The following is a 16,653-nucleotide window of genomic DNA, read 5'->3' on the forward strand; positions in this document are numbered from 1 at the left end:
TAACCAAGGAGCGCAGGGTCACGGATTGCAGCTTCCTTACACCAATCTCTGAATATTAATGTGTGGGGACAGATAAGCAACCGTGGAAATCCCTTTAAGGCCACGCTGGTCTTTTTTTGTGTGGGCTAATTTATGGTTCATGCAAATTGGAGCTTTCAGGTTGAATATTTGTGCATACAGAATGTTCTTTAGGCTCTTTTGAGATGAGCCCGAGCTGACACGGTGTGGTGTGATGCGCGCCCAACACGCTTTGTTTCTGTCCGACTTGATCCAGATTAGTTGTGACATCGTGCAAAATTAGGGGATGATACACTCACAGTGTTTGCTGCATATGTTTGTTGATGGGTTTAGCGGCATCTGCCCACTTCCGTTTCTCCGTTTCCCATGCAGTTAGAGCCCATTTAATATCTTTTAGCACTTGCTTCACCTGTCCAAAAGGGGGCAGGTGATGAGTCCATCTGAAAGATAGCATCAACCTAAACGATATGTATCCACCAACTCCTTATTTGTTGAATTCACTTGCCTTTAAACAGATCCAGATAATGTGGATGTCCACACTGACAGTGATTAATTTACCAGGGGGGTTATTCTCAAGTGCCCTCATCTCTTACGAGTGCTGAGAAGAAGACGTTTATTGTGATCCTGAGTGATGTTTATCCATTCAGAAGTCGCTGGCTGCATAAAGATGAGTCACGCACAGCAGGAGCGTAATCAGACTCGATTAGAGACGGCGCCGTTAGCTCCTTTGCTCTATATGGGGTTTTCTTTGCCAACAGTCCCTCACCTATGACCTCTGTCCTCCTCCTTCTTCCCTCTCCTTGTCTAGTAAATCCTTTAATCTGGGCTACTCCGTGACCCCTCCCTTTTATATAGAAGTCGGGTACATGTCTGCACCCCCGCCCCGTGAAATTAGCCAGTCAGCGCTGCCAGACGCTCTTGAAAAAGACACAGATGAGGCGGGAAGAATATTGCGTTCAGTTCTCCAACTGGTTCAGACAGAGATGGTAAAATTTAAACAGCGGAAAAAGCAAACACGTTTTTGTGTCCCAGATTAGTGAGTCGGCGTAACGGGTTTTTAAAGCACTGAAGAAAACAGAAATGTCAGGACAAATTAACAGCACATGGCTGAAAACAATCTCTGCGGATTAGAGGCGTCTTCAAGACCACTGACCTCACATCCACCATTTAATCATCTTTAAATGCTCCACCCCTCCATGATGTCAGTTAACTGACAGGTGGATTAAAGGAAGAGCACTATAAGAGTTTTGAAATGTCAGAAAGTGCTCATGCCTAATTGTTCTCTTGGTACAACGGGTAGCAACAAATCATTAGAACTGCAGCAATGCATATTTCTCCATTATCACGATGGGGATGCCATTTAAATTTGATTTAAATGGATATAAACGAATACAGGATGAGCATCCCAAACCTTTTTATATATTAACTGTTCAATAAACCAGAAGCACTGATCTTCACCCATGGCATCTCCAGAGGCAGAGAATTGTAGTATTCTCTTTCAAGTTAGTATTTACTTGAATTTTTGTGTTTATGTGTTGCCAAGTCGTTTAACAAAATGCAGGTAGTGGTATTTATGGGGGACAAATTTAGCTCTTTTTCAAAAAGCTAAATTAGAACTGCCAAAACTACATTTATATACCAACAGTCTGAACTTATCAAGTGTTATTATGACCGATAAATACAAAGTTATAGATACTTATTAATTTTTTGGTAAATGTGGCGACATCATGTGGGGATTTAGTGTAATTAGTAATATTTGACAAAGTCAACTAAACTAAGACGACTACGAATGTAATTCCAAACATCGCAAACTTTTCCACGTTTGAGTTAGTTCCATAAAACTGCCCTAGCCGAGCGAAACTACGCCAAAAATCCTCAGATAAACTGGAAAATCTCGTCAAAAAGTTTAAATTTCCGGTTTCTTCTTTGAAATCCGAAGCGCGTGCACCTGCTCGCCCGTGACATCATTTATTTACCTGTTGTATCTCCTCGCGCTCTATTTCCCCTTTCAACCCGGAAGGCGGGGCGCGAGGCAGCGCTCGAGCGCAGAGGCAGACTCAGCCCCGTCAGACCAGCCTCCGAATCCTTCAGCGTTCAAACGCCGCCCGAGCAGCAGCGACGCGCGGAAAATTGACCTTAGTTTGCAAACCTTGGCGTTATTAGATCGCTTTTATTTACTCGGATAATTACACCCCGGAGACGAAGGGAAGGGGGTTTATTTCTTTTTGTAGCAGCGGGACAGACTCGGCGACACCGGAGCTCAGAGCGCGGAGGAGACGCAGCTTATGAACCAGGGACGCACGGCTTTATTCCTGCACAGGAGGACGGCACTTTGGATTAGTTTAACGCACTCTTTGTGAGTGGCATGTGCCTCCAACGTAACTAAAATATTTTATTTTACGGTTCTCAGCCCAGCGTTATCCTGTAGTGGATAAGAACCGCCCCAGGACACAGCGGATGCATGCACTTCTGTGCAGGAAAAAGCTGTAATCTGTAGCAAAATCGGAGAATATCATTTTCATTTGAGTTGTTATATTGCTTAGAAATAAAGCCTTAAGTGCGTTCCTACGGGTTTGGACGGTGAAGTGTTTTTTTTTCCCCCCGAACTGTGAGAACCCCGGTGAAATCGGGTTCGGGATGCGTCGCAGCTGAAAGCAGCAGTTCTGGACTTGGGTGCTGAAATCTGATCGGGCCGAGCTCCACTTGCCAAAGCGGGACAACCCAGGATGCGAGGCGGCCGTGCGACGATGATCCTGCTCCCGGCGGTGTGCCTGCTCTGCGCGGCCTCCTGGGCAGCGACCCTGGGCGGACTGGGAGGTGAGTGCATCCTGCAGGACGGAGGAAAACAAACACGCACGACGGCCGCGTTGTTGATGATGAAACCTGAACTTATTTTAGATTTAAAAACAGACGGTGTGCATTTCATCACCAGCGAGTGTCTTCACTTTGCAAACACCCAACAGTGCGGCCGTGTGCGTCTAATTTTCTGGCCTTTTTTGCAACTATGAGGCAACCGGGTCACCCTTGCAACATGCCTCTGGCTCCACATCTACAACTTCAGCACGGTTTGCCAACTGCGGAGAAAAGAATGCCGAAGGAAAAAAAAATGCTGTGGCATTGTTCAGTCTCTCCAGCCTTTAACCGGGCTTGATGAATGATGCTGGCAGAGCAGGCAGGTGCCCGACTTGTTCCTCGGGCACAAACTCCGAGGCACATTAGAGGCTTTGAAACGTAAAGGGACAGTTTAGAGGGGGCAAAAAAAAACTTGCTTTTGAGGTTTTTGCTTGAGCCAGAGCGGGTCAGAGGTCAGGATTTATCTGCGTGGAGGAAATGAGCCCGACGCTTTTAACCAAAGAGTTTGTTTGGATCGCACTCCCAGCAATATTTAAAAGCAGCAAATAGTGGAGAGGCTCCTACAGATTGGGATGGGTGAGTGAATAGGAGATAAGCTTGGCTCGCTAACAGGCTCTCCCTTTGTGCTCCAACTCCCGGGGTCAGCTGCACAGCCTTGACGGCCTTCCTGTTTTCTGAAAACTGACCGTCCAAAATGAGAAGATGCATCCAGAGCGCTGAAGTATTAGGAAGCCAGAGGGGGGAGGGGCAGCCATCCAGCGATTGTATTCCAGCCTTCCTGGCTTTATCTTGTTTGTTTTTAATATAAAATCTTAAAGTATTGGTCTGAAATCCTTTTGGATCTGGTCCTTTCTTGTCCAGCGTGGGATTGTTTCTGCACACGCATGCAAGGATGCACAGATTTGTCTGCTGCACGGTCGACTCGGGCATATTTTCTGAATGAGCGCAGTATCCGATGGTCGGATTCCAGCCTGTGCGCGGGCGCGATTATACAAGGGAGGCCCGTGGCGTGCTGGGCCCACAACAAATACAGTTGGACCGCGTCCCAACCGACGCCAACGAGGGAGGAGGAGAGACGGAGGGATCCGTCAGCGGCTCCTGTTTGATGTTTTCCTGCTCTTAAGTCGCCCCTTGTGTTTGCCGTCTCTCCGAACCTTGCAGGGCGTGCGCGTCCGTGCCGCGGCCCTCTGGGGTGTTATGATTGAATCCGGGCTCTTACGTAAGACAGTGTTGTTGTGAGCCACTGGTCAGGTGGCTCACATGATTGCGCGTGTTCGTCAGTGCACAGGAGCACCTGGGCAGGGCGTCTTAAGGGCAGCGTTGACATAAAAACAAGTGAAAGTACTGCAGCTAGTGCCACCTACAGGCTGTTTCCATTAGTTCAGCGTGTAATAACTAGAGGTTCATCCTGTTATAATGAGATTAGATTATGTTGTGTGTGTTTTTCTCCGTTGAACCTGTTTTCTCACTGTCGCTCAGTGATGCATCTGCTTGTTAAGTGTGATGTTAAAGCAGATTTAATTAGCCTGTTGTGGAATTACCCCCCACCCAGCTAGCAAGCATTGGGGGGGGATAATAAAACTGCTCCTGGAAAGAGCGGTGCACCAGCAAAAACATATTACTTAAGAAATTCTTCATGCTTGATCAGGGTACTTGGCGGCGCATGAAAACAACAACAAAAAAAAACCATCAATGAAATGGCTGGAAAAATAAACCCGTTTGCCCCTTGCGTCACATCGACATGGGCACTGTGCAGTCAGTTTCTCTGGTCTGGTAGCCTTTTTTAATGCCTCTCACATGAAACTCATTAGGGTGTCGGCACACATGGGCGGGCCCGGCTCCCGGCGGTACGACCACTGTACGGAACCATTTGCAGCGAGGGGAGAGAGGGGAGCTCAGCTTCATGCCACGAGATGGGTTAGTCCACAAACATGCGATTGTGCGCCTAAAAAGATTCTTCTGTCTGTTTGGAGTCCAAAACATCCCCCCAGCCAAACATTTCTCCTTCCTGGAGCTTTCACTGATGGAGGATTTAGACCTCTGTTGGACTTTTCTGGCGCGAAGGCCAGCATTTTCACACGGGCTGCGCCGAACTATGAGCGTGTGGGCGGACGGGAGTTCCTAATAACAAAGACTAATCAAAGCAGGCTGGAAAATAAGGGTGATGTTCACGAAGTACTGTTGTGAAGGTGGGCGGAGCCCGGGGCTGCGATGTCTGCGTTGCCCTCTTGCGAATCTTGGGGGCATCACACGGGGGACAAAGCAAGAGAATTCAGACGAATGGGTGTGAATTAGTGCAGGCTGAACCTGAACTTTGTTGTTTCTTAAAATTCTGTGTATGAATCCTTCATAATATTACTGACAGACGCTTTTCGAAGCAACACTGAGCTGATGCAATCAAAAAGGATTTTTGAAATTCCGCTTCACAGACCACTTAAATGGATTAAATATAACGTTTAGTCCAGTTCAAGCTCCCTGAACGAGTGCAGAAGAGTTCCTGAGTCATGCTAAGGTTAGGAAATTGGATCAGGGGTGCTCCTTGGCCACACAGATCAGACTCATGAGGCGTGATATGTCACAGATAGGAGCAGGCCCGGAAGAGCGGAACCTTTGAAATGAACTACAGCGGCGTGTGGGTTGAATCAACATCATTGTGCCCAGGCGGTGAAAATGAAGCTGCTTTCTGAAGAAAGAGAACAGTCATGGATGCTATTCACACTCGCCTTTTGCTTGATGAGACAAAAAAACTCCTTTTTAGGCCATCTCTTGAGTGCATAATGGAAAGTATGCTCTGGTATCGCATCTATCCCTCTCAGGCCCATCAGTGGTGCTTTAAGTAGCATCCGCCTGTTTTCAAAGGCTTGTATCATTGGTTAAGATCCTTTTTGTTTATGCGCCTCCCGCTATCTTGTCCCTTGTTTCTTTTGCTTATCTTTTCCCCTTAAGATCTCTGGGTTTTAGTGCTTACATCAGGAAAACGGAGAATACACTAAGGTCAGCCTTGAAACCCAGCAAAACAAAACAAAGATGCATTTCTGGGGTTGTTAGCTGCGTTCAGGAAAGGGGGATGATAGTTTCACCGTCATCAGACACCTACAGAACGTCATTGACATTCATCAGCTTCCCGCGGGTTTCGTCTCAGAATGAGCTCTTTGTGTCTGACTCTCAGAATTATATTAGCTTAATACACGTATTGGGTTGTTCTGTGCACTCGCCCACTTTGTTGTTGCACACTCAGCCCACACAGGCGCTCCTGTGACCGGAGCCTGTCAGCGTAAAGGTCAGCCGGAGTCAAGTGTCAAAGGCCACGCACACACACACGTACGCACACATAGAGTCAACGCAAGCAGATTCTCCGCGCGGCATTCCCGGGAGGTTTTCTTGATGGGATTTAGGCCTGATTCTTCGGCCCCTGCTTGGACGTGTCTGTCCCCACCGTATAATCAAACACCAGGCGCACCAAGGTCAGCGTCGTTGGAGGCTGACGCCGTAGGTGGTTTGTCGGAATTCTCCCCCCCCCCCCACGTTCCTTCCTCCCGCCACGCTCTCACTCCCTCGCTCTCGAGAATCCCGACGCAACTCGCTGTGCCACCACGTGAAATGCAGCATTTATCTGGGGCTTTAAATCTTCCGGGGCTTAGTGGAGCGCGCGTTTAAGTGCGTGTCAGCGCACATTACCCACCAGGCGCTCTACATGGAATGAAGGCGGCGCACAGCTACGACGTGTATCCCCGACTCATTGGGATGCGCGCCGGATCCCTGGCATCGTCTTCGTCTCTCCGAGAACTCCGTTGCATGGAAAGCGGCCTTGTTGGTGCTAAACCTGAGAACATCGCCGCCGCGCATCCGGTTATATGCTAGCAAGCATTTACACGATGTGCCAGTTTATGACAGAGGACAGAGTAATTGGTCCTCTTCATCAAGAGAAAAACCAGCCAGACAGACAAAAGGGGAAAGACATTGATTCAATAAAAAGATCAGAGGTCGCCGAGGGTCACCTTGTCCGTGCCGGGGACGCCGACGGCATCCGCTTAACCTGCTAGCTCTGGCGGAGCCTCAGAGAATTGGTGGCTGTTTACCAAGACTGATTGGAAATCTGGAGGTAACAAAATTCATTAATTAACGAAAGCGTCGAGTCTGAAGAGACATTCATCATCCTCTCCACCCCAAGCTCTCCTCACGCACGCGCGCACGCACGTGCACTTGATCTCCAGCAGCTGTTATCAAATGCAAACCTCCACAAAGTGTGTGTGTCTGCGCCAGACGCTGGAACTCGTAATTTTGCGGTGAAACTGCGGCTCTGCTCCTGCAGCAGCGAGCAGGCGGTCGGCTTAAAACCAGATCTGCCTGGTGGCAGCTTTTTTTTCTTCCTCCCTGTCTTGGTGACAGCTGGAAGCTTGAGGTGGCACCATGCACGGGGTTTCTGAGCTGACGTCGACAATCCTCTGCTCTGTTATTTCTGCCTTTGCACAAACAGATGAAATATTTTCTCCATTAAAGATAAACCGACTGCAATTTTGGTGTATGAACATTGTTTTTACAAGCGGTGATGGTCCAAATATTTAGTTAAATGGAGAATTTTTAAATTACTATATTCAAGACCGCGGGTTTCCTCCCAATTGTGAACTTGTGAACTTCCCAGACACTCTTTCATTAAGGTTAAACTCTCCGGCTTCGACAAATTCACTGGCCTGAAACCGAACCGGCAGGTTTAACTGGTTTTGAGGTCGTCAACGCTGAGCGTGCTGGCCCGACTGGTTTACACTGACAATAAAGGTGCACGGCAGGAACTGCTGAGTCAATTTACAGTTCAATTAAGTTGGGAATTGCCGTGTTTATGCAGCAATACCAGAGGCCGTTTGGTGGGTCACACGCAGTGAGCGGAATAAACCTGTTCACACACGGGAACACTGGCTCTCGAAGGGAGTCTGGATAATGTATCTTCAAAGGCAGACTCGGTGTGTGTGTGTGTGTGTGTGTGTGTGTGTGTGTGTGTGTGGTGTGTGTGTGTGTGTGTGTGTGTGTGTGTGTGTGTGTGAGGCGAGCCAAGATATGTATTTCATTTCTGTATTATTTTTGTGCTTGTTCTCTCTTTGGCAGACTAGCATATCAAACCACCTCTACACTCTCGCTGTGTGTGTGTTTTTGGCTGTCTTTGTTGGCACACAACCACAAGAGCTTTTTTTTCCTCAAACACACACACACACACACACACACACACAGACAGACAGCTTGACAGTAAGGGCTATCCTGCTTTTCCTGCTTTGTATTTATTGATTTTTACTGTCTTCTGTCTATGCAAGTCGTTCCTAATGATATCATGAGCATGTTTGGGTTTGTGTTTGTGTGTGTGTGTGTGTTTTATTGATTTGAGTTTATTCCCAGGCTTGTTGGTTCTCCTTCGCTCACATTGCTCACATTGACTTACTGCTACGCTAAGTGACACCAGCTAAGGAAGCTCTAATGGCAGGAAGCAGGCTGGGGTGAAACACAAAGGAAAAATCTGTCAGGACAAGCGCACACACTCACACACTCACACACTCAATGCTCCATTTCATGCTGATTCCTGTTTGCTTTTACCTAAAAATTCAGTTTCCCCCGTGCGTTTGGTTGGGCGCTGTGTGCGTCTCGTTAAATCCCCTCCTCTGTCTCGCTCTCCTCCGTCTCTCCCTCTCTCTCCACCGTCCTCTCGGTCGCCCTCCTCTGCCGTCTTTATTGTGGTTTCTTTTAATTGGTGTCTGAGGTGGTAATTACAGGGAGGGCTGCAGCCTGGCAAAGGAGGAGGAAGAAGCAGTCTGGGAGGTGGAAGGGTGAAGAGGAGGAGGAAGAAAGGATGTGATGACAGAGCTGTCGGAGAGAGAGGAGAAATACCTTTTCCTGATGTGTCCAAAAGGTGGAAAGGATATTTGAACAATCAATAGTTGCTAAAAGTTTGCTCTGCGAAATGGAGCCTTCCCACAGAGGCCCTGCAGGCCTGTTGCGCGGCTGTCTTTTCTTTGCCTTTGACTTATGGTGTATTCTGGACGTTCTACATTGTTGGATTTTGGACTCATGGAGTTTCCTCCAGGCCATCTGGGCTGTTGAATCCGGTTGACATTCAGATTCACACGGACAGAAACTAAACCCACTTTGACTGTCGCCTTCTATTTAGAATAACGCGGTTACAAACCTCATTTATACCTATTCCTGTGCATTTATCGCACTTCCCCTTCATAGCCAAAAGAAACGTCGCAGATATTTGGGTTTCTACTCGTGTGTGTGTGTGTTTGTCTGTGTGAAAGGATGTGCTGAACGCCTGCAACCTGTGTTAAATGAGATACAGTCGTGGCCCCTCCTCCTGCTGTCTGGGACACACACACACATAATCACATTGTTGAAAGCTCAGCGTGCTGTAAGGATACATTAATGCTGATCCACATTATCATAATTGAGGTGTCTGCCGAGCCTGTATGTGTACTTTGTGCGTGCGTGTGCATCCGCAGGGAATTCAGAAAGAGAGAGGGTCTTTAGAGCCAGACAGGCTGCACACTTTCATCTTTTAGCTCTACATTACAATGCAGGACAGGTTGTGTGTGTGTGTGTGTGTGTGTGTGTGTGTGTGTGTGTGTGTGTGTGTGTGTGTGTGTGTGTGTGATTGTATTTGTTACATATTGAGAACCAAAATACTCACTCTACTAGCAAAGTGAGGACATTTCTGTAAAGTAGGGTTCAGGCAGGGAGCTGGGTTTAATGACTATGAAAGGCCCCACAACGATAGAAGTACGAGGATGTGTGTTTGTGTGTGAGCTGCTCGGGAAGGAAAAACCTCCTAAAGGCACGGCCATGCCAGCGCAGAGAGCACGCCGGCCTCTCAGAGCACCACACGGATGACATCACATTTACTTTACTTCTAATCTAATTTTTTTAAAAAGATTTATAGTTCCCCACAACGACATCATTGCAGAGTCAGATGGAATCATGACATCATGGCGTCCATTTTGTAACCATCTCATCAGCTAAAGTGCTTTGCTCTAACAGCCCCTCGCTGATTAGATTAATATCGCTGCGAGATGCACCGCGGAAACTCGTCTGATATGATGCGTAAAACGGCTGCAACAGGAAAACACGGGTATAAACACTGTTCATTAGAATCACCCGCAGCAGAGATCACACCGATATGGAGGCAGAGCTCCCCGTTCGTTATATTATTGTTAAATCAGCACGCACAATCAAATGCTACACGCGTTAAATTCAACTGGACCTTAATCAGCTAATGGGCTTGTTTGTGTGCGACTGTGGGGAGGCCTGACTATCGCGCTAATAGGGAATTAAAGAAAGGACTTAAAGACACTAAGAGGTGATGTGGACTTATCCCACTCAAACATATGGGTTAGGTCGAATGAGTGCACGTTTGTGTGCACGAAGTCGGTATTCTACAATCAGTGGCTACTTTAATAGCCGCTAATGATGGTCTCCATGGCTCCTGAACATGTGCGGGATCTGCTGACCATTTATGAGCATGTTTGTGCGTGCGTATGCGTGCGTGTGTGTGTGTGTGTGTGGACAGGAAAACCAGGAAATTGTTTTCAGCCAGGTGGCCTAGTTAAACCAGAGAACACACATGAGCTTGGCAATCAGGTCGCTAAATGATTAACAGAATTAATTGCTCCTTCACAGAGGAACACGTAACTGTGCAAATAATAATTCCCCCCCCACACACACACACACAGCGCACACACACCTACCCCGCTTCCATACTGCGGGGGGTATTAAAGGATTTTGGAATTAACACAGATTTTAACGCTACGAGCAAGTCGACGCCGCTGTCGCTAACAGGGATGGATCTGTTGACTGGTTGCGTAAAACTTTAAAATGTAATCATTGCAAGGTCATTAAACTGTTGGGGAAATTGCTTTTTTAATGATCATCGAGGCAAATGTACGTATCAGAAAATGACTTAATTATATTCATGTTCACCCATTACTTTTCTCAATTTCTCAATGGAAAAATCTCCATTAAAGGAGGAAGCTAACATGCTAAAAGTGCTAAAAGTTGTCGTCCTCTCGCTGCGCTGCGGCTCGCCTGCTTTGATTTGTAAAGCATCCTTCGGTTTGCATGTCAAAGCGCGGTTCACTGCGTCAGGATAGCATCAGGCTAGTTTGAAGGCTCAACTTTCTACGTACAGCAGGTGGAAGTTTATATTTATAAGTTATCAGTTTTGGCTGCATTTCCCACTCTGTGTCCATCAAGGGGTCGTTGCTCCCTCAAAGACTTCACAGATGGATGTGCATCGGACCGAAGAGACACTATGAGTTTGATCTGTAAGCCGGAATAATAAACAGGTTAAATGTTTAATGCAGTTTCAAACGTGGCTGTTCAGGGTCGCGCACGCGCGTGTGCTCGGCAGGCGGGAGTCCTCCTAAAGGTCGTTGGACAGACAAAGCTTTCCTTGTAAGGTCAAAACAGAGCAGAAGGAAAGAAAGAAAGCTGGTCTGTGGGGTATTATTCTTCTGTTGCATCAGGCGCGCTGGCGAAACGCACGTGCACAAGCTCTCAGGAACAAAGAAAAAGTTGCTCCCTCTGTATTAAAACCTTATGATCCCTTTTCTTTTCGACATTTGCACTCTCCTCCACTGTCCCTGTGATGCTCCGCCCCAAACAAATAGGCGTGTGTGTGCATGTGTGTGTGTGTGGTTTGGCCTGGTTGATCTGTGTGCAGCTATTTAACCATGGAGTGTGTTTCCTGCACGTGTGTCAGATGTTTGCTGGTTGTGAGTTAGTGCAGCTGACAAGAGGATTTGAGGCCTTTTGGTGCTTATGAAGGCGGGGGGTGCAGGAGATTAGCAGCTTCTGTCATGCTGCTGGATGGGGATTGTTCTTTTGTTTGGTTCCCTTATTAACCCATCAAACGTGTCCGTTATAGAGACCCGAGTCATAATGTTCGTAATTAGGTAACAGGGACGGGCAATACGTTGAAATATGAGCATTGATGTTGTGGAATGTTTCTGTGTCACCATACGGTCTCTTTACGGGATTAAACGGTTACATTCTGGGCCTAAACGTCTTTAGCTAGTAAGGAAATGACTGGTGATTTAGTGCATGAAGCAAAGTTTTTTCCTACAGAGTAACAATTCGATGACATACTCTGCTCACTTTTATTATGTTAGTGTGATTTAAATTCAGAAATCATCACTATAGGTTTCGCACAGGATTTCTGGGTGCCACAATATTTAAAAAGAGGCCATTTGGGTGGTCTGGTTTACTGTTATGCTTCGTTACTCTCATCATTACGGCTTGAGCTTGGAGAAATATGCTGCTGGAATGATGATATATTCAGCAAAAACTCATTTTTTTAGCCTCCGGTTGACCCAAATGTAATATAATCGATGACGGTGACTTGTGAGTGTAGTTTACGTGGGTTTTTTATGCCCCATAGAGCTGCTGGATGTGGATGAGATGGGATAAAAGGGAGAACAGGAGAAAAGGAACGTCAGGGCTGTTTTCAGTGATGTGAATCTGGATGAGACCCTCCTCAGAGGAAAATGAAAGTAGATGGCAAGTAGACAGGAGGAAGATGAGAAACGAGGGAAGGAAGTCGAGACGAGCCGTCTCATCCTGAGGTGGGATGGAATAATCACAAAGCGAGGGGGGGGGTAGGTTTCCACCTCTCTACCTCCCTCCCTCCCTCTGCTCGTCCCTTTGGGCTTAATCAAGCGGACGGGGCGGTTCAACCAGTTCTGAGTTTTGGGGAGGGGGGTGGATTTATTATCAGTGGGCAATAATCTGCGTGACAGCGGCTTATTAGATGTGAACGACCACCCCTGCGGACCCGTGGAGCGGATGGAGCAGGCGAGGGAGAGCGAGCGAAGAGGAGAGCGAGCGAGCGGGCCGAGGGGAAAGTCGCACTGTGGGGAAGCAAAATAAAAGAGACACAGACGTTCCACTTTAGGAGCTTGGATATCCTCAGAGGACTGTGATGATTTTTCTATTCAGTTTATTCAGCTATTGTGCTGATTAGTCGTTTCATAACAAGAATACGTCCCCTTGGTATTAAACCGTCCTTCCGTCTTTATTCTGACAGCAGCTATCTGCTGGGATCAACCGCCGCCGTCGAAAAGTACATATTTATCGTGAGTGTTTGCGCTGCCTTCACACATGACTGCCCGGCGCTAAGAGCGGCGTTACGTAACGGCGAGGCAGCGCTGCAGAGCGATTGGTCCGAGCGCTCTTCTCCTCCGGGCGAAGGGAAGATGCGATGAGGCTCAGCCCTTCAATACTTTATTAATTCCTTCGCCACGTCTTATTTTTATTCCCCTAAACAGGCGCAGCCACGGAGCGAGCGTCCTGTACGGGAGACGGCAGCGTGAATATTGGTGCCGTTCCGCTGTGCTGACTCACGCTCGTGCAGCCAGGAGAGGCAACAATGGGGCGTTTAGGGCCGCTAGGAGCACTTGTACGGCATTAAAATTCAGCCCACTTGTCATTTTTTTGGACGTCCTCAATGAATCTTTTAAAAGTTTTTAATGCGATTTAAAATTGGGCCGCTGCTATGCTGCCCTTTGGTTGCGTTAGTTCCCATTGTGGTTCAGACGTTAGCTCACATTTGTCAACAGCTTCTTTTCATTTCAACTAGAAAGGGAAGTTCACCTCCTCGTGTGAAGGAGTTCCAAGTTGGTTGCAAAATGCGATGAAGAAACAGTTTTATTTACCGTAATAACAACAGAAATAATCACTGTGGGCACGATCGTCTGAATGGTGGACATGGGACAAAATTAACATTGTTTCTAAGGCAAATGATCTGATTAAAATTTCACTTGGTCACAAACTAATGGATTCCAAGCACTAAACTACAGGAGCTGCAGCTAAGAAGGATCCACAAGTCAACTGGGTTAGAAATGAGGCAACGACGGTGTTAGTCACTGGTAGCAGGAAGCACATGGAGGATATGGCCACTATAAAAGTTGCATTCCAGGAAAAAACACAGGCTAATGCAAACAGCTACCTTACGGTACAGTCATGGCTGTCTCACTCCTGCCTCCTTGTTTCTTATCTCGATACCCCGGCCGCTGTTATGAGCTGGTGGGCCGATGAGTGACCTTCCCAGACGACCCAGTTCCAGTGTTTCACAACACCGACCGGCACGCATGAATCAGTTGTGGAGCCGGTCCTGCAGGTGTGTGTTATTGGCAGAAGGGAGTGAGTGGGCGGATCGTACCTGGGGATATTCTTTCTTCATAACAGCCTACGGGCAGCTACGACAGAGCGTGTGTAGGTTAGGGGAGCGTTTGATTTGTTCATGTGGAAGCGTAGAGGGGTGCGTTTGTGAGGGGGGACGTAAATGTGCCGACCACCCTCACCGTCGGTGTCTTTGTGTTTTAAAATAAGACCTTCAAATCAGTCAAGGCTCAACCTCGTTTCCTGTTTCATCCTCAGGTTTCTGGGAGTTTGCACATTCTTTGCATTTTATTATTTTATTGCCTTTTTTTCATCAGCAGGGGCTTTTTCTTGCCTTTGCTTGGGTATTCCTGACATTTCAACACGGACCTAAAACCCGAAGCAAAACCTTCGAATTCTGCTTTCTGTGCTTTCAGATTTACCTGGAACCTGCTCGGTTCCTTGTGCCACATCCTGAAACGCGCGACTGCTTCCTCTGGGAGATGGTGGCACTTTTACGCTCAAACAGATCGGGGATAAAGCCATATTGGATCGTATCCCGGCTCAAACAAAACAGCCTGATTGTCTCTCCATTGTGTCGGAGATGGTGTCAGGAAGGAAAACCCCGCCTCCTTATTTCCTCTCGCGGCTGTCGGTGATGGTGACGTCACAGACGGGACCTGGAAATGGAGGGGCATCGTGGGAAATGACCTCTAGACCTCTGCACACACAAACACCTCGAAGTGTGCAGCCTCGCACAAAAGCGTCGGCAGACTGGATCCATAAAACCACATTAGGGGGCCTCGTCTCACTACTGGACCGTGCCAGCAGTTGGACATTGTGTGTCCACGTGCGGGTTTGAGGAAGAATGGGAGGGAGAAAAACAGGCCGATGTCGACGCTCTTACGTGATTAATGATCAGGGGTGCTGGGTTTGAGTCCCGTCTCATCTGGATGCATTACACTCGGACACCCGTGGACCTAAACGCACCGTCGGCGGATTTGCACCCAAATTACGCGGGAACGCTCGTGCAGATTTGCAGCCTGTATTGATTCTCACCGGCGTTCAATTCCACGGCATCGCTGCTTCGTAAGGGCGTGCGGAGCCAAAAACACAGATGAGAAAGTTAATCTGATCGCAACGGGGAGTTTATAGCGTGGGGGGGAGGGAAGCGGCATATGTTGAACGCAGCCTTCAGGGATGCAGCACCTCAAAGGTGACGCCCACCAGCCGCGGAACATATGTGACGCTGTTCACGTGCACGTCTCCCTCCCTCAGCTGAGGTTTTCGAAGTGTTGTATCTGCATTAGCTCTTCCTTGCAGGCGAGGAGGATTTATATCTTTGAATGTGCGTGTGTGTCCACACATCTGGTCTGTCACGGAAGAAGAGAAGCAGAAGTGGGGTTTTGCAGAGCTGACTGACAGCCTGTTGAAGACAGCCTGTGCACAGGCTGTAAAAAAAACCTGACTCTGCTCCTCCCACATCTGGGAGCGGAGGTTATTGATTTTTAGTCATTAATCTTGTGGGGGAGCGAGAGGAGGAGTGTGGGGGGAGGTAAGGTTGAACTATTGATTCATGAAATTACTGAGCTCTGTAATGTGAGGAATACCTTAAAGCCTTGAAGTTTGGGGATTTGAACCCTTTGGAGCGCTGCAAATCTGTCGTCCATTTTGTGGCGGCGGCGGCGTGTTGCTGGTGGCGCTGAGGGTTCTCCTCCCTGCAGCTGCGGGGCGAGGAGCAGGGATACACCCCTGAAGGGTCACCGAGATTGTCACAGCACCCAAACACATACCTGGGCGACGTTTAGAATGTCCAAGCAACCAAGTGTTTGTTCGTGTTTGCGGCCTACGCTAACCGTGCTAACCGCGCTAACCTCTGCGCCGACACCTACGGTCACTTCAGACATCGGCATCACAGCAGCCACGCTGAAGCGCCTCACACCTTCTCCAGCGTCTCACACCTCTGGCTGGCACTATTTTCTTGCGGAGGCCTCGTCACGCCACACAGAGTAGATGTGACAGACAGCTACCTCCCACCGACCCTCGTCAAATGTCACACACGCACTTTGGTTACAGGAAAAACACCGTAACGGTAACCGAGATGCCAAAAGAAAAGAGACAAAAGCTGTGATGTTCACATCTCGCCCCGTTTCCACGGCGCCCGCTGATCGAGATGAGCGAGCCGAGCGGAACCAAGGCCCCGGGTTTCCGCACCTCTTTTTACGGTGTGGCGTGCATTCGTATGAACCCTCAACCCAACTTGAAATGCTCGCTCGTGCCCTGGGAACCTGGTTGGCTTCCTGTTCTTTTCGCGAGAAACAGGGGTGGGGTTTGTAGTGAGGTGAGCAACGAAAAAAGAAACACGTATCGACACGTATTTCTCAACCCTCATCCTGCTTCAGTTCAAATGAAACCCCCCCCCACCCCCCCACCCCCGGCGCTGAAATGCTCCGACCGCAGTCAACATCAGAGGCCTCTGATAAGAAACAGGCCGCTTCGGCGGACTGAATCAGCACAGACGCATCAGCCAAGTGGAAATAATCCACATCTTTTATTTAACGTGTACCGTCCCCGTGTGTGTCGCTGTTTGGGCGTGAGGAACTTCAGCAGCGTTGCTTTGAACATGCGCCTTACGCCCGCGTGTTTCTC

At 48.2% G+C, this 16,653-nt stretch overlaps 1 protein-coding gene across 1 annotated transcript in view; it reads left to right on the forward strand.

The window, feature by feature from the left end:
• Positions 1-2,053: 2,053 nt before the first annotated feature.
• The window catches only part of sema4f (sema domain, immunoglobulin domain (Ig), transmembrane domain (TM) and short cytoplasmic domain, (semaphorin) 4F), a 29,626-nt gene continuing 15,026 nt past the window's right edge, over positions 2,054-16,653 (forward strand). Inside the window, 1 exon segment of the mRNA XM_057026954.1 lies at positions 2,054-2,835. Coding sequence (XP_056882934.1) covers positions 2,745-2,835 — 91 coding nt within the window. The 5' untranslated portion in view covers positions 2,054-2,744.

The sequence above is a fragment of the Takifugu flavidus genome, chromosome 3 (assembly GCF_003711565.1).
Source record: "Takifugu flavidus isolate HTHZ2018 chromosome 3, ASM371156v2, whole genome shotgun sequence".
In the NCBI taxonomy this organism is placed as follows: Eukaryota; Metazoa; Chordata; class Actinopteri; order Tetraodontiformes; family Tetraodontidae; genus Takifugu; species Takifugu flavidus.